This window comes from Erpetoichthys calabaricus, chromosome 14, assembly GCF_900747795.2.
Source record: "Erpetoichthys calabaricus chromosome 14, fErpCal1.3, whole genome shotgun sequence".
Lineage (NCBI taxonomy): Eukaryota > Metazoa > Chordata > Cladistia > Polypteriformes > Polypteridae > Erpetoichthys > Erpetoichthys calabaricus.
In genome coordinates this window covers 101,516,611-101,536,131 of record NC_041407.2, presented here as the reverse complement: position 1 = coordinate 101,536,131, position 19,521 = coordinate 101,516,611, and the positions used below count along the sequence as shown (strand labels likewise).

The 19,521-nt window shown below is 41.2% G+C and overlaps 1 protein-coding gene across 1 annotated transcript in view; it reads left to right on the top strand.

Moving 5' to 3' along the window:
• The window catches only part of cavin1a (caveolae associated protein 1a), an 86,418-nt gene extending 72,341 nt beyond the window's left edge, over positions 1-14,077 (top strand). The window contains exon 2 of the mRNA XM_051918849.1: positions 12,701-14,077. Within this exon, the coding sequence (XP_051774809.1) occupies positions 12,701-13,375 (675 nt within the window). The 3' untranslated portion in view covers positions 13,376-14,077. The remainder of the gene's footprint in view (positions 1-12,700) is intronic.
• The last annotated feature ends 5,444 nt before the right edge of the window (positions 14,078-19,521 follow it).

Below are 19,521 nucleotides of genomic sequence, written 5' to 3'. Positions count from 1 at the left end.
ATAGATGTGAAAGGCACTATATAATAGATAGATAGATAGACAGATAGATAGATTTCTAAAGGAAATACTGTTCTGTCTCATTTCATTTGTTAATTGCTGTATTCTTGCCATTATCACTGGAATTTTCAACTTTCAAGTGTGTAGTAACACATATATAATCCATCGTCTATCTGTCTGTATGTCTGTCCACTTTCCACTAGATAACCACTTAACGGATTTGGATCGTGTTTTGTTTTCTATAATTTGCTTGAGCATTTGATTTTGCGACTTCTCTCATTGGCGGCACGGTGGCGCAGTGGTAGCGCTGCTGCCTCGCAGTTGGGAGATCTGGGGACCTGGGTTCGCTTCACGGGTCCTACCTGCGTGGAGTTTGCATGTTCTCCCCGTGTCTGCGTGGGTTTCCTCCAGGCGCTCCGGTTTCCTCCCACAGTCCAAAGACATGCAAGTTAGGTGGATTGGCGATTCTAAATTGCACCTACTGTGTGCTTGGTGTGTGGGTGTGTTTGTGTGTGTCCTGCGGTGGGTTGGCACCCTGCCCGGGATTGGTTCCTGCCTTGTGCCCTGTGTTGGCTGGGATTGGCTCCAGCAGACCCCCGTGACCCTGTGTTCGGATTCAGCGGGTTGGAAAATGGATGGATGGATGGACTTCTCTCATCGCCCTGAGTATCAAAGTTCGTGCGAATCCGAGAGAGAGGCTGAGGGGAGGGGGAAGTGGGCGGTGCCCTCCTCTCTCACGCGCCAGCCTCCGTTCGAGTCGCTCCTCTCGCCATGAGGTGGAACACACCTCGCCTCCGCTTAGCTAGCGACATGTTTGTTCAGCAGACATTATCATCTAGAGATTGTTAAAGAGTAACGTTTGACGTTTTTGCGACAGAGAGATTGTCTAGGCATCTGATTGCAAGAGATATCACGGCCATGTGCTTTTCTTCCCACCCAGGGGACGCTCTTCCGTCAGAACTGAACACGATTAGATACAGTGCCAACGTTGTCCTGAATTACATTTGTTTATTGATTTTTAAAGTTTGTCTTGTTTCACTACTACGCAGGCTGGGCCAAGGGGGACAGTTAGTTTGTAATATTCTAAAACTGCGTTTTTACCAACCTAAACCTTAAATTTAAACCTCTGGCAGTTTGCTGCTTACCTTTTCACAGTTCTAGTCCATTCGTTGCATTTCAGCTGATTAAATCTGAAGAAAAACTTGAAAAGCTGTGGTGTTCTAAAACCTTTGAATGGTAGTGTATACAGTAAATAAGCTGACAATATTTTTAGGTCTGCGGTATAACCCACAATTACAGCAGCTCAAGTGAGCAGAGAGCTGAGGAAACTTCGTGCCAGCAAAGCAGCAGGTCCAGATGGAGTATTGCCACGGCTGCTGAAGGTCTGTGCATCAGAGCTGGGGGGTCGTCTACAGCGCATCTTCAACCTGAGCCTGGAACAGGGGAAAGTCCCGAGGCTTTGGAAAACATCTTGCATCACCTCAGTCCCAAAGGTATCACGTCCTGGTGAGCTGAATGACTTCCGGCCTGTCGCTCTAACATTACATGTGTTGAAGACCATGGAGCGGCTGCTGCTTCACCACCTGAGGCCACAGGTCCAACACGCCCTCGACCCTCTGCAGTTCGCATACCAGGAGAAGGTGGGAGCAGAAGATGCCATCATCTATATGCTACATCGATCCCTCTCCCACTTGGACAGAGGCAATGGCGCTGTAAGAATTATGTTTCTAGACTTCTCTAGCGCCTTCAACACCATCCAACCTCTGCTCCTTAGGGACAAGATGACAGAGATGGGAGTAGATTCATACCTGGTGGCATGGATCGTGGACTGTCTTACAGACAGACCTCAGTATGTGCGTCTCGGGAATTGCAGATCTGACATTGTGGTCAGCAACACAGGAGCGCCGCAGGGGACTGTACTTTCTCCGGTCCTATTCAGCCTATATACATCGGACTTCCAATATAACTCAGAGTCCTGCCACGTGCAAAAGTTTGCTGACGACACTGCTATCGTGGGCTGCATCAGGAGTGGGCAGGAGGAGGAGTATAGGAACCTAATCAAGGACTTTGTTAAATGGTGCGACTTAAACCACCTACAACTGAACACCAGCAAAACCAAGGAACTGGTGGTGGATTTTAGGAGACCCAGGCCCCTCATGGACCCCGTGATTATCAGAGGTGACTGTGTGCAGAGGGTGCAGACCTATAAATACCTGGGAGTGCAGCTGGATGATAAATTAGACTGGACTGCCAATACTGATTCTCTGTGCAAGAAAGGACAGAGCCGACTATACTTCCTTAGAAGACTGGCATCCTTCAACATCTGCAGTAAGATGCTGCAGATGTTCTATCAGATGGTTGTGGCGAGCGCCCTCTTCTACGCAGTGGTGTGCTGGGGAGGCAGCATTAAGAAGAAGGATGCCTCACGCCTGGACAAACTGGTGAGGAAGGCAGGCTCTATTGTTGGCATAGAGCTGGACGGTTTGACATCCGTAGCAGAGCAACGGGCACTCAGTAGGCTCCTATCAATTATGGAGAATCCACTGCATCCATTAAACAGTGTCATCTCCAGACAGAGGAGCAGTTTCAGCGACAGACTGCTGTCACTGTCCTGCTCCACTGACAGACTGAGAAGATCATTCCTCCCCCAAACTATGCGACTCTTCAATTCCACCAGAGGGGGTAAACGTTGAACATTATTCAAGTTATGGTCTGTTTTTTTACCTGCATTTTTTTATTACTCTTTAATTTAATATTTTTTGCTGCTGGAGTATGTGAATTTCCCCCTGGGATTAATAAAGTATCTATCTATCTATCTATCTATCTATCTATCTATCTATCTATCTATCTATCTATCTATCTATCTATCTATCTATCTATCTATCTATCTATCTAACTTTGTAGTAAATAACTGTTTTTTTCTTTACAACACATTCCAACAGAAGAGAATGTTTAACCATAACCAGAGATCTGTGCACTGTAATAAATATACCAATCAGTAAACTTTTAGAAAGTATTGTCAGGGTTAAACCCCAGTACGCAGGTTGCATCAGTAAAGTAACAACAACAAATAGGAAACACGCACCATTTAATTATACACATCGTAAAAACAATTCAGTGTTTAAGGAAGTTATGGCACATTGTCTGGTGGGGAAGTAAACTTTGCTTTGGTGGTGTATGATGTCCTACAGGTGTGCCAGCTTATCGAATACAACCCACCATAAATCAGCTTTCATAACCTTAAAAAACCTTCAGCACGCAGGAAGAAATAAGTCGGCTAACTTTAAATTTTCTCCCCTCCTGTTCAAAGGTATGCGGTTCCCTAGGAACAATTCGGTAAAAAGGGGGCGTGTCCGTATGCAAATATAACTTCGGTGTTACTGACGCAGCGCTTTACCGTTTTTACGGTTGTTTACCTTCGCTATTTAACAGTTTTACACTTTAAACTTAACAGATGTTTTTTTCAGTGTAATTGTAATGCATCAGTAAACGGCACGTAGTATATTTTAAAGGTAGAAAAATATCGATATTACAGAACTTGGCTGTAAAAAATAATGAAATGTATTGTTTAAGATATACAGGTACTTTTCAGTAGAACAGAAGGTAACTTTCCTTCTTTTCAGAAAAGATATTTTACTTTCACCATTTACAATATTTTACCGTTAAATTTACTGACATTTTTTACAGTAGCTAAGTTTCCATCCAGTTTTTTGCGACGTTTTGTTATCGACAAACAGAATATACGTAAAAAAAATGTGCGAAATTTGCTGTCTCCAGCCTGTTTCCATCAAACTGGCTTTTTATCGATAAAATGGTGTGCGTGATGACGTCATCCCCCCCAAAACGAACTGTCGCATAACTTTTGTTGTATCGCGAAAAAAATCTGCCCTTGAGCCGTTTCCATACATAATTTTGTGTATGTCGCAAATTATCTACCTTTTGTTTTCCACGTTACACCCCCTCCACTAAACAAAGAAATGGAGAGATTATTCAGACAGTTTTTTGAAATTTGCCAGCTTACTGTTATTTCAGTTTCACAAATAATTGGAATTGTACATAATATCCGAAGACGACAGCAGAATGAAGCAGTTGCTTGTCTGAATAGCCCTAGAGCTCGAAGAAAGTACCCCAGTGCGACGAAACCCACGGGTATGGGAGAGACGACGGAATAAGACCTTCTGGGAGGAGGTGGTGGAGAGACACTTCACAGAAAATCTCTGGCTGCAACATTTTATAATGACACGGCCGACGTTTGACATGTTGTGTGGATTCATCAGTCCTGATGTTGCGCCCATCACAGGTTGCCACCGACCACCGGTTCCAACCCAAAAGCGGATTGCCATCGCCCTTTACAAGCTGGCAACCTGTGCCGAGTATAGAGTAGTTGGAGAAACTTTCGTGGTTAGTAAAACTACCGTCCATCGATGTGTATATGCTGTGTGCACCGCTATTAAAGAAAAATTAATGCGGCGTTATATCAGACTTCCGACTGTAGCGGAGGCCAATGAAATTGCATACCGCAATTCCTTGATGCATCTTGTGCCACAGATTTACGGTGCGCTGGATGGCACGCATGTGCCTATTCTTCCCCCGACGGAAGGCTACCGCGATTACATTAATCGCAAAGGGTGGCCATCTATTGTTCCCCAGGCCCTTGTTGATGACAGGTGCATGATACGAGACATTTGCGTTGGCACTCCTGGAAGTGCCCATGATGCAGCTGTGTTTGCAGCATCGGATCTGTACAGGTGAGCCTACCTTTCAACATCCCTTCACAGTGCGATAACAACTGAATTAACCTGCTTCCCTTAAGGTTTTTAATTAAAACTGAAATTTGAATTAATACAAAATAACGACGTTTAATCAAAAAAAAAAACTCTCTTTATCAGACCATGCGAGCCGCTCCGCCATTCTCGTTTTGATTGCACGTGATGAAAATATGTGGCACATTTATTTGCGTTAAAGCCCTTTTTTCCGACAAAAACGGTTTCCAATGTAGTTTTTGCGACATCTGAAGTATCGACATGGAATTTATGCGCTAAAGTTAAACGGAAAAATATTATGTCGACATGTACAACATTTCATCGATAATTAGCATTTCCATCAGCTATATCGGTAAAAAATTTGAAGCGCTAAATATTTTTTCGCAAAAACTCCTTGGATGGAAACCTGTGTTAAGTTGCACAGGAGACTTCAGCAGGTTTTCCAAGGAGTAGAAACTATTGCTCTTCTGCCGGTTTCAAACACAAGTCTCTTACAGAGGAACAGCTGTCAAAGTTGACGCATCGGCCCCGACTCCTGTTCAAAAGGACGCAAAGTCTTCTTCATCAAGGGGATCCAGCGGAGGGGGGAAGAGAGACAGGAGAGTGACAGGGCACAGGATGGCCGCGGCTCGTTCTTTTTAAATGTTCGAAGCCCCGCACAAGAAGCAGCAAACCGGCAGCTGCCTCCGCAAAGTGGTGCCGAAGAGTGCGTTTGTTTGAAAAACGGTTTAGAGGGGGTTTCTGAAGGGCGTTCACAATATACTGTAGCAGAGATGCATTAACAGAGAGAAGTTCTCTGCCTGACTCATCCCACTTCAAGAGCTGCTTATTCGACATTCGCTTATCAGCCATGGAGCTCCCAGTCTGGCAGGCCGCTCACGCCTTTCGTTCGCTCGATTGCACACGTACACTTGCACTTCCAGAAACGAGTGCTGGTGCTCCTGGGAAAGGCATTAAAACTAGCGGTGATGATTGTGCTTTTAGAACAGAAGGTTAACAATGGAATGAGGCATGAGATATAAATAAATGGAGCGAGAGCGAGCTCTGGCAGCGACAAGAAGCATGGGATCAATTAACTCCAGAAATGGTAAAACTTAGCTAATTTCTTGGCAAGCGCACTCTGGAAAAAAAAAATCTTGCATTTTAAAGCCAACGACCAAAGGCCACAGAGGCGGTGTGTGGCCGTGTAAGTTGCTTGATTTAAGTACGAGCGTGCAAGGGCTTGTGTCTGCATGAGTGCGTTCGGCTGAGCACAGAGGGGCCTCCGCATCGCGAAGTTAAGATTCCCCGCTCCTCGCTTAATCTCAGTACTGAAAGCTCCTGACAGCTTTGGCTCCAACATCAGTCCTGGTAGTGGCAGACATGTAAGAGAGTTGCCAAAAAAAAAAGGCAGCCAGGGGAATATGAGGCCTGAGGCAGGGCCCGTGATTTTGTAGTTCAGACGCAAGAGATCGGCGTGGAGAGAAGCACACGGCTGTGAGGCGCTAACCCGTTCTGTGCAGCTTCGTCATTTATGTAGTGAAACACTTAATTGTTCACTGGGGTCCTTCTGTGAGGGGGGCCCGTCTCCATGCCTCCTGTCGGCAGGACCGCTTCATTGATTCCCATCCCAGTCCAGTCAGAAATGTCCATCTTCTCCTCTGTCACCTGCTGCTGCGCTTACCTTCTGTGCATCTCCATATGGCTAACTTTTGTCTTTCTTACTTTATGAAGTAGTTCTTTGGTTTCATTTTGCTGCTCGAGAACCCACCTGTGTGTACGGAGTTCTTTCCATGACCCTCGGAGCATCCGCCTGTAGCACGACATTTTTTAAAAGCTTCTGTATTCTTTATGTCTGCCATGCTTGAGGGTCCATCCTTCACATCAATATACTGCAACTGGTCAGATATGGGCTTTAACCGGCCTGACGTTTGAAATGTGAGATGCATGTCTGCTTGACCAAATTGTATTCAGTGAAGCTATCATTGAGCGAGCCATTGCTAGGCGCCTTTTTACCTCCATCCTCACAAAAGATGGATCCCAGATAAAAGAAGCTTGCAACCTGTTCCACTCTCTGCCCATCAATCTTGATTTCATGATGCATACTGTGTTATCCATCTAGCCATCCATATTCTTAACTTGTTTATCCAGTGCATCACCGGGAGAGCAAAGTACCTAACCTCAGGATCATCTCTTTACATATAAAATCCAACGCCTGCCTGCCTGTCTGTCTGTCCGCTTTTCACGAGAGAACTACTTAACGGATTTTGATCGGTTTTTTTTCTATAATTTGCTTGAACATTCCTGTTGATTTTGCGACTTCTCTCATCGCGCTAAGTATCATAGTTCGCTTGCGGTACCGATTTATAAGCGCGAATCCGACGCAGCGGGGCGGGGAGACTTTCCTCTCTCACGTGCCAGCCCTTGCAGGAGCGATTTATTATTCGCGCTAATTGAGTAGCATATTAATGCGCTAATCCGAGACAGAGGCTGCAGGGCGAGGGGAGGGGGAAGCGTGACGTCAGGAGTGGAGAGCCGGTCGGGACCCTACTTACTCGCGCGCCAGCCTCCGTTGGAGTCGGGCTACTTCTGCTCACGTTTTAAAGGGTACCCTGCATCCGCTTGATTTTTAAAATTTGTCCTGTTTCACTACTACAAGGGCGGAGCAGTGGGGGGCAGCTAGTAAACAATAAAATTAGTCTTGTACAAACTCTTACATAGTGAGCAGCTGGACTTTGCACTTTTAAAAATCACACTACAAACATATCAACATCTGATGTACACAAATGTACATTTAAATATCTTGAAAAAGTAAATGAGTGCTAAAAAAAGAGTCGATTGTGTACTCTTCAAGCGTATTGCATTTGCCTGAACATACAGAAGTCAAACAGCGCCCACTAGTGTACAGTTGCTATTGCTGCTCTAATTCCAAGCTTACCTGTAGATGGAATCGTGCTGTTTCTATTGCTTGACCTGAATTTTTGAAACAACATTTTATACAACATATAGGGTGGCGATTGTGCAGCAATGGTAAAAAAGGAAATGGTGAGAAAACTCAGGCATGTAGTTTTGAGAAGAAATAAGTCTAGCAGAAGACTTCATTGAATATCACGTAGGGAGTGCAGTCAGCTCCATGACTTACAAGTGAAAACAGTTTGGCGGTCACCTCAACATGAATAACTGTGGTTTAGGGCAAAAAGTCACAGGGACCTCTGACTGGGAACTGTGCTCTGTTCACCCACATCAAGGTGACGAAATGGCCTGCAAGAACAAGATGCAAGAAGCAAGCTACCGCTACATAGTGATGTAGACTGACGTTTGTTTTGGTGAAAGATTATATCTGTATGATACTGCATCTAAATCATCCTGACAATCAAATAGTGGATCCCTGTATGACTCAGCTGATGAAATGAGTGCTTTGTTGTGCCAATAAAATGGTTTGTATGTACAGTACGTGGTTCATGTCTTTCATCTATCTATCTATCTATCTATCTATCTATCTATCTATCTATCTATCTATTATATAGTGCCTTTCATGTCTATCTATCTATCTATCTATCTATCTATCTATCTATCTATCTATCTATCTATCATGCCTTTCATATCTATCTATCTATCTATTATATAGTGCCTTTCACATCTATCTATCTATCTATATCATATAGTGCCTTTCATATCTATCTATCTATTATATAGTGCCTTTCATGTCTATCTATCTATATCTATTATATAGTGCCTTTCATGTCTATCTATCTATCTATTATATAGTGCCTTTCAAATCTATCTATCTATCTATCTATCTATCTATCTATCTATCTATCTATCTATCTATTATATAGTGCCTTTCATGTCTATCTATGTATCTATCTATGTATCTATCTATAGTGCCTTTCACATCTATCTATCTATCTATCTATCTATCTATCTATCTATCTATCTATCTATCTATTATATAGTGCCTTTCATATCTATCTATCTATCTATCTATCTATCTATCTATCTATTATATAGAGCCTTTCAAATCTATCTATCTATCTATCTATCTATCTATCTATCTATCTATCTATCTATCTATCTATCTATCTACCTATCTATTATATAGTGCCTTTCATGTCTATCTATCTATCTATCTATCTATCTATCTATCTATCTATCTATCTATCTATCTATCTATCTATTATATAGTGCCTTTCATATCTATCTATCTATCTATCTATCTATCTATAGTGCCTTTCACATCTATCTATCTATCTATTATATAGTGCCTTCCATATCTATCTATCTATAGTGTCTTTCACATCTATCTATCTATCTATTATATAGTGCCTCCCATATCTATCTATCTATCTATCTATCTATCTATCTATCTATCTATCTATCTATTATATAGCGCCTTTCAAATCTATCTATCTATCTATCTATCTATCTATTATATAGTGCCTTTCATGTCTATCTATCTATCTATCTATCTATTATATAGTGCCTTTCATGTCTATCTATCTATCTATGTATCTATCTATAGTGCCTTTCACATCTATCTATCTATCTATCTATCTATCTATCTATCTATCTATCTATCTATCTATCTATCTATCTATCTATCTATTATATAGTGCCTATCTATCTATCTATTATATAGAGCCTTTCAAATCTATCTATCTATCTATCTATTATATAGTGCCTTTCATGTCTATCTATCTATCTATCTATTATATAGTGCCTTTCATATCTATCTATCTATCTATCTATCTATCTATCTATCTATAGTGCCTTTCACATCTATCTATCTATCTATTATATAGTGCCTTCCATATCTATCTATCTATAGTGCCTTTCACATCTATCTATCTATCTATTATATAGTGCCTTCCATATCTATCTATCTATCTTCTATCTATTATATAGCGCCTTTCAAATCTATCTATCTATCTATCTATCTATCTATCTATCTATCTATTATATAGTGCCTTTCATGTCTGTCTATCTATCTATCTATCTATCTATCTATCTATCTATCTATCTATCTATCTGTCTATCTATCTATTATATAGTGCCTTTCATGTCTATCTATCTATCTATCTATCTATCTATCTATCTATCTATCTATCTATCTATCTATCTATCTATCGCATTGCTGTTCTTCTAGTTCTGTACAACATTTTTGGAGTTGGTGGAGTTTCATTTGACTGCCTCCTGACACCAGCAGAGGGCGCCAAACACAAGCCTTGCCTTGCACAGTCACAACAGACAATCGCAGTCCCTCTTTAAAAATTCAGGAGGTGAAAGAAGGCTGGCATTTCATTCAGCATCTCAGTGTGATTTTCAGCAGCAGCACTAATTAACTTTACGAAGATTAAAGACCTTGATTTACAGCAAACATTCTCAGACATGTACTATTAAAAGTAGTTTATTACATTGATTTATAGGTTTATTTATTGACAATGAAGCCGTTTTAAAATCTTGATTCTGTAGAAGGCAATACAGTAATGGTCATTCCAAAAGGATTTATGTAAAGGTGTGTTCGCTGTAAAGGTTGAACAGGTAAGGTGACGAGACACATCCCTGCCTGACGCCACGTTTTATTGGAAAGCAATCAGTGCTGCCATATTTGGTTCTTCTAGACGCTTCTTGATTTTCGTAGCGGGTCTTTATCAGCAGAGTTAGGTGTTTGTGTATTCCTGTTTGCACTTGGACACAGAGGTTAGGAGCAGGCGCTGATTTCTCGTTGCCACACCCACCACACTCCAAACCCCCTGGATTGGGACCCGAGTGTAGCGGGATACACCTCAGCACCACACTGGAATAGTGTGAGTTTTTTTTTATGGTGGCTGGAGTGCTGCCACCAACCCCCAAGTTTTTCCTGAACTTTGGCGGACCTTCTTGCAGGACTGGGTGCAGTTTAAAGTCGAGAAATTGCAGGTTAAGGGGCTTGCTCAAGGGCGCAATGGAGCACAGTCACTTCTGGTGTTTTCAGGATTCAAACTTCCGATTGCTGGCGTAGGACTCTAGCCCCTGAGCCACCGCTCTGTCCTTGGACTTTGCATTACAGGGTGGTCCAGATCTAAATATGCAATTATTGCATTGCATTGCATTAAAAGTTGCATAGTTAGATCTGGACCACCCTATTGAGTTCTCCATAATTTATCAAAAATCAAAAGCTTTGCTCTAGTCAATGAAGCAAAAGTCCACGGCCTTTTGGTATTCTTTGTTCTTCTCACAATACTCATCTAACACTGGCAATGAGGTCTTGTCTATGGTCATATCTCTCTATTACAATGAAAAAATCCTGGGATGAGACTTTGTGCCAAGAGGTTTAACCAGGCCTGGGGCCGGAAATAAAAGACAAAGAGTAGATGACAAAGTAGAACATCGTAAAGAATTCAAAAACGTTGCCACGATAAACATGCAGAGCATGTTAGAGATAATGAAAGAACAAAACTTTGAAAGTCTCAAATAACTGAGAGTAAAGCTCACATTAGTGCAAACAAACAGAAATTATTACTCGGTGAAATAACAGAACAGCGAAAAGAGATCGAATATATTGTTCAGATTTAAAGTTTAAGTCTGAGACTTGTAGATTGTCTAATTTGTGTTGCCATCAGGGAGAAGTAGTGTTTCTTCCCAATGAAGAGGCGTATCCGCAAGAATTAAAAGATTTCTTATTTGGTGAAATCCACACATGCGAGCGGCAGAGACACGAAGTGACTGGCACATAGCACCCGTCTGAAGGTTGGCAAGCAAAGCGAACAGGGGGCAGAGCCTCCTAGTCTCTATATATATATATAAAATCCAATGACTGTCCGTCTCGTCTGCCTGTCCGTCTGTCCACTTTTCACGAGAGAACTACTTAACGGATTTAGATTGTTTTTTTTTTTTCTAGAATTTTCTTGAACATTCCGGTTGATTTTGCGACTTCTCTCATCGCGCTAAGAATCGTAGTTGGCTTGCAGGAGTGATATATTCAAGCTAATCTGAGACAGAGGCTGCGGGCCGAGTGGAGGAGGAAGTGTGACGTCAGGACTCGGGAGCCGGGTGGGCCTTCCTCGCTCACGCTTAGCTGGCACTACCTGTTTGTTTATTGATTTTTGAAGTTTGTCCTGTTTCACTACTACTGTACACGGGCGAAGCCGCAGGGGATGGCTAGTGTCTATATATTGTGATAAGAAAGAGTCAAAGACATCATAAAGATTTGGAGCAGCCACCCGTATATTGTTTTTCCCGACTGCAAAAGTTTGATATGAAGTAACACGCTGTGCATAGAACAGAGTTTAGAACAGAACTGATTGCATGGGGACAAGATGGCGGTTTTAACTGGTAAAACGGGAAATGATGTCATTGGTGCCGGAAGTGGAAGTGACGTCTTCCTGACCAGAAGTGACATCATCGTCGGTGCCAGAACTGGAAGTGATGATTTCTTGTCCAGATGTGACATCATTGTCGGTGCTGGAACCAAGTAGAATTTCCCGAGAGTGGTCTACAAGAGACTGAGAGAGACAGTTAGCAGAGAGAACTACTTAACGGATTTAGATCGGGTTTTTATTTCTGTAATTTGCTTGAACATTCCGGTTGATTTTGTGACTTCTTTCTCATTGCACTCAGAATTATAGTTCCCTTGCAGGAGCAAATAATTCGCGCTAATCCGAGAGAGAGGAATGACCTCAGGAGTGGGGAGCCAGGCAGGGTCCTCCTCACTCACGCGCCAACCTCTGTTTGAGTCGCACTACCTCTTGCCGGGTACCTTTGCCTCCGCTCAGCTACCACTACCTGTTTGTTTATTGATTTGTAAAGTTTGTCCTGTTTCACTACTTTGCGAGCAGAGCTGCAATGGACAGCCAGTTCTTCACATATTTGGACTTCCCTGCAAACATGAAATGAATTTGTGGATACAGGATGGATGATGTTGTTTTCTGAAAGTAAGTTAACCGACTTTGCTTTTCTCTTTTGCTGTTTGTTATCCACAGGATGAAGTTAAGGTCCCTTCTAAAGTGAGTGTTTCCAAGGTCCTAAAGGGTCTGGAGAAGGTCCAGGAAGAGGGAGAGCAAGAACTACAAGAGCAGGGTGAAACTGAAGGTAAAGAGGAAGATGAGCACATCCATCTGTCGTCAGATGAAGAGGTGGAGATCGAGGAGATCATTGAGGAGTCGCGGGCTGAGCGCATCAAGAAAAGTAGCATGCGGCGTGTGGATGACATAAAGAAAGCCTTTTCGAAAGAGAAGATGGAGAAGACCAGGCAAAGGACCCGTGAGAACCTGGAGAAAACCAAGCAGCGGACCAAGGAAAACCTGGAGAAAACCAAGCACAACATCGAGAAGAAGATGAACAAGCTTGGCACCAGGATTGTAAACACGGAGCGCAAGGAGAAGATGAAGACCTCCAGAGACAAGTTCAAGAAGTCCTTCACCCCTGACCACGTGGTGTACGCCAGGTCCAAGACCGCCGTCTACAAGGTGCCGCCCTTCACTTTCCACGTCAAGAAAATCCGGGAGGGTGAGGATGAGCCAAAGAGTATGGAGATGGTGAATGTGGTCGGGGAAGAGGAAGAGCTGATAGAAGACAACCCAGAGATGGAAATTTTACTGGACACAGCAGAAGACGAAGGCTTCTCCACTGAGAAGAGAGACCCAGACAGTGATTAAGCGGATGAACTTCATGTGGGTTTCATCACTTCAGTGTCTATCGCATCACATGACCTAAATGACATAGACTTCATTTTGGGGTGGGGGGGGGTCAAAGGACTCTTTTTGTACACCAGTATGCTAAGCCACTCTTTCATCTCTGCTTATTTAGGTTTCCAGGAGATGTCAACATCAAGCAGTAGAGAACTCTGATAGGCCAATGTGTACATTTTAGACGGTGGGCAGTGAGAGGCTGGGCATCACCATGGCCTTTGAAGAGCACTCGCTCCCAAAGAGCCACTCCCAAGGAATCCCAATCCAACTGGAGCCCCCCCTGGAAGCTCGGCACCAGGAGAGATGCTCCCACTAAAATAGCTTCAGTCCTGATTTACGTAACACTCTTGGGAACGGGCAGGCGCTTCATCTCACATCATGTGTGGGCACACTCACTGGGATGGGGGGGCTTACCATGGAACAGTTACCCCAAAACATTCACGTCGGGCGCAGTCTTTACTGCCCAGTCGTCTCATCCAGCACGCCGCTAGTGAAATTAACAAAAAGAAAAAAGCATCGGTGAGAGCTCATCTGTTTAAAATATTTGAGACCCCATTGCATTTAACGGCTCAATTGCTCGATGGGTAGACTAATAATAATCTTTAAAAGAAAAATAACCTTTTCTTCATATTCGTTCAACTAATAAATATGGCAACTATTAAACAAGAACTAAACTCAAGTGTTCGTCTTTAACCAGCACGCTGCTTTTGTCCACTTTTGTTGTCCAGTTGCTTTTATGAATATTGAACAAAGGCTTAGTGAGATGCAGACCGTCCTTCAAAGCAGCAGACATGTTTAGAATAGTGACAGTACATCTGAAATGGTGACGGCAACCAAGGCGTGTTTGTCTCTTTATAATCACCTATGTGTATGTGCGTCTGGATCAGCCCACCGGACAGACACCCACGTGCTTTAGGACACGTTAGACCTTGAGAAGGAGCTTTCAACCCGAAACGTACAACCGACTCATTCTTACAGGTTCAAAATCATGCTGGACATTTTATTTTTACATTATCTTAGAATCAAAATCATTATGGTAATAGTCTTTGTAAATAAAACTATATGCATGCATGGAGACTCTAGATATTTACCTCTCTATACCAGAGACTGCTTAGAACGTACTGTATATGCCTAATTATATAACCCACATATAAAGTTTTAAAAAAGATATAAATACTTTCATTCAGTAGTGCTGTTTGTCCTTCTTTGAAATACTCAATCAGTTTCAGTCAGTGGAAAATATTTTTTATTAGCGACACTTGCTGTGCAGAGATAGAATTGAACATAAAATGTCATACAATGGGCGGTAATATCAGAATTAGTTTTCTTCTTCATGCCTCATTTAAATCCATTAGCTCTATACTGTACCCTTGGCATGGACTGGCATCTCCTCAAGTATGGCTTCTAACTTACAGACAGACTGCAGGTCTGCATGCCCTGAACTGAAAAACATAAATGCACTATATATATAATATATATAATAAAATAATTTACTATATATATATATATATATATATATATATATATATATATATATATATACAGTATAGTGTATTGTATATTATATACTATATTATATAATATATGTAGTGTATAAATCAAACTTATGTAAAACTGAAATATTCACTAATATATATAGATATACAGTATATACATATAACAGACAAATATAAAGGAAGACAAACACAGAAAAAGGTAACCCCATATACTTAAAGTTTGGCAAGCAAAAGGAAACACGTCTTTATAGACACAAGTTCAGAACAGAACTGAAGAATCGAAGTTAAGTGCTGGCTTATGTGGAGAGTAGACAGGAAGGGGCGTGTCCGGGGGGGGAGAGGAAACCGGAAATGATGTCAGTGGTGGTAGAGTCGTCAATCAAAAGGGCTGAAGAGGGAGAAAGAGAGAAAGGATGAGGGCACAGCGCCAACCCCTGGTTCAGTGGGTAATCACACCTAGTCAAGCCCAAAAGCTGTCTCCCATGTGGATATGCATGATAATATATATATAGAGAGAGAGAGCTGCATACATACATAAATAAATACATATATATGTACATAAATATAGTATATACATATAGAGATGCATACATACATAAATAAATACATATATATGTACATAAATATATATATATATATAGAGAGAGAGAGATGCATACATGCATAAATACATATATATATGCATACATACATACATAAATATAATATATATATATTTATGTATGTATTTATTCATCTCTATATATATATATATATATGTATGTATGCATACATATATTCATATATATATTTATGTATATGTATGTGTATAAATATATATATATTTATTAATGTGTGTATGCATATATTCATATATATATTTATATATATGTATGTGTATAAATATATATATATTTATGTATGTATGTATGCATATATTCATCCATCCATCCATCCATCCATTTTCCAACCCGCTGAATCCGAACACAGGGTCACGGGGGTCTGCTGGAGCCAATCCCAGCCAACACAGAGCACAAGGCAGGAACCAATCCCGGGCAGGGCGCCAACCCACCACAGGACACACACAAACACACCCACACACCAAACACACACTAGGGCCAATTTAGAATCGCCAATCCACCTAACCTGCATGTCTTTGGACTGTGGGAGGAAACCCACGCAGACACGGGGAGAACATGCAAACTCCACGCAGGGAGGACCCGGGAAGCGAACCCAGGTCTCCAGATCTCCCAACTGCGAGGCAGCAGCGCTACCCACTGCGCCACCGTGCCGCCCATGCATATATTCATATATATTTATATATATGTATGTATGTATGTATGTATGTATGTATTCATATATATATTTATATATAAATATATATATATATATATTGTCACAACCTCGATCAAAGAAGCCACAAAAAAAAAGGTTTAGGATAGCCACCCATGTATTATTTTCCTGGCTGCAAAATAGTGAAGAGTTGTGTATATGTTTGAGTCCAGAATAGAATTGACTTGATATGAACAAAATGTCAGTTTTAAAGACAGGTACAGGAAGTGACTTCATCAAAGGGACCGGGACCGGAAGTGATGTCATCAGGGCCAGGCAGGATTTCCCATAACTGGTTTATAGAGAAGTGCACTCCGCCACCTCCTGGTCTGACTTGGAATTACTCTCATTCAAGCCCTTTAGGTGCCTCCCATGCACACGTGTGTGATAATATATATATATATATATATATATATATATATATATATATATATATATATCAAAAGACAAAACAATTCAAAGATGTGTTAGGACCCTGAAGCCATTTTTGCCCTTCAGGACCAATGCTGCCTAACCCTGAACTAAGAGGTCTGAGTCCAGTTAATTAAAATGAAGACAATAGAAGTTAATTAGCAGCAAAATCTGGTCACTAATTAAGAAGATGGTTAGAAGAATGAAAACCTGCAGCCACTGGGCTGGAGCTGGACACCCCAATCTATAACTGGCCTCAGGACGACTGGATAGACAGATGGGTGTGTAAGGAGCTATATAAACTGAACATTTCAACAAATATGCAGTATACTTTAGTTGTATATTTCAGTTGTATTTTTATTATGATTGCCGTGGCAAAGTGGGCATTCAGGATTGCAGGAGTCAAGGTAAGGGGCCACACTTGAGAGGACAAAGCCCCCTCTAGATGTACGGGTGCAGTGTAAGGTGTTCACCAAACTATTGACAGGTGGTGAAATTCCAGAAATGAAAGATATAGGAAAGCGCGTCTCATGCCAGTACCTCAGCACACATCCAGTTATTGAGGGTCTTCCTCTGTTGTACCGAGGAGTGACACAATATGGAGGGCAGCAGCCAAGTCATGCATTAATGTATGGAGCAGTTAAACTAAAACATTCATTCCTACTTCACTTCAAAGCAAGTATGCGCTCCGTTATGCAGATGTTATTCCTTTAGCTGTAAACCTGTTTCACAATTTGCTCCTTAAAGACTCTTACTTGTATTTATTCTTAAGCTTTGTTTAGAAACAATGGTGTCCTACTTCACAATATCCTGAGAACTGTCGTCGTTCACTTTGTAAAGAGTGTCCTGATTTTAAACTCTGAAACCTCACCTGACTCCGAGAACGTAACCTGCGCCCCTCAGTTCTCAACTGTACAGTTGTCAGCTTCTTCAGGGGGGTCCGGTGCTCAGAGGGTAGGTGGCTGTGCTTACTTGAAGGCTTTTCCTTTCTGGCAGGAGGGTGAAGGTTGTGGTGCCCCAAGCATCCCAGTCAGGCATTAGACTGGACTTGAGCTTTGTGGGTAGGAGAGAAGAACATTACTGAAGACATGGACGTGTCATTACGTGTCGATCTAATGACATTAATGACATTAGGGACACAAAAGATGAAGACGCGAAAGACGTTCAAGTGCAGCACTTCTACAGACGGCTAGAAAATGAAAGTTTATCTAACCATCTATTGTTATGTACGGACCCCACTTCTCCCATTGGAGGGTCTGCGCTGACTTTTTGAAGATTTCATAAGTACACACTTCCTAAACCTGCTTTTCTCTAATAAGAGTTGTGTGGAGCCTGGCAGCACTGAGTGAAGGGCAGGAACCAACTGAGGATGGGATGCCAGTCTGTCACAAGACAGTCACATTCACACGTCTACACACACGTCATGCCAACTTCGGCTTGTCACCCAAAGTCACCTGCACATTAGCGTAGTTTGGAAGATATATACAAGTGTATACTGTGTGTGTGTGTGTGAGTGAGAGTGTATACATATATAACACACACAAGGTGGGCAAAGTAGCTTTACAGTTGTCTGTATGGAAAAAGACATGCAGGTTATGATTATTACAATAGCTTTATTAACTCAAAAGAATGTCACAATGGCAAAGTGCACTTAAGATAGAGTTTGTGTATAACAAATAAATAAATAACAATACAAATGAATAAATAAATAGTAATACAAGACCAATGCAAAACACTGTGTTTGACATGCCCACAACTGTAACCCTACCTTTGCCCTCCAATGTATGTATATGTATGTGGAAGCAAAGTTTCCCATATATATATATATATATATACAAATCGAATTTGATGGCTAGACAGTACTCATATATATATATACTGTATATATGAATATATATATGAGTACTGTCTATCCATCAAATTCGATTTGTATATATATATACAGAATTAAATTTAAATTTGATGGCTAGACAGTACTCATATATATATTCATATATACAGTATATATATATATGAGTACTGTCTAGCCATCAAATTCGATTTGTATATATATATATATACAGTATTAAATTTAAATTTGATGGCTAGACAGTACTCATATATATATTCATATATAAAGTATATATATAAATGAGTACTGTCTATCCATCAAATTTAATTTGGCGCCATGCCCGGGATTTGTTCCTGCCTTGCGCCCTGTGCTAGCATTGATTGGCTCCAGCAGACCCACGTGACCCTGTGTTAGGATATACTGTAGCGGGTTGGACGATGACTGACAATTATACACAGTACAGTATGCAGTGAATTGCTTATAGTTGCCAAACTCCAATACATTAGAAAGAAGAATACAAAAAAGACTCTATGAATATATACAATGGCAATACATTAGTATGAATTATTTTAATATATAAATCTGATTTAAAATATACGTTAAAAATAATAAAATTAATTAATCACACGCACAACATATAGATAAATAGATGACACTTTATTTGTTCCCAGTATTTCTTTGTGTATATGTGTAGATTATCATTAATAAGAAATTTGACTGGTACAATCCCTAATATATATATATATATATATATATATATATATATATATATATATATATATAGCACATTACGAATCGCATCAGTTAAATCTATTTCTTATGTTTATCAAGCAGCTGCCCGCGCAGTGCACTTCAGATGACAGTAGACACATTCTGAACGCTAGAGGGCGCTGAGATAACGCTCTCTGGTGGCGGCTTGCCCGTTTTTAGCGCTTCCCAGCCACTCTTCAGCACTCTGGTCCTCTTATTACTCACCCAACGTCACCTTGTGAATTCTCGTTTAGAGCGATTTAGTTTTCGTCTACTTCTGGCCCTGGTAATTACTTTTAATTGTATTCCACTTT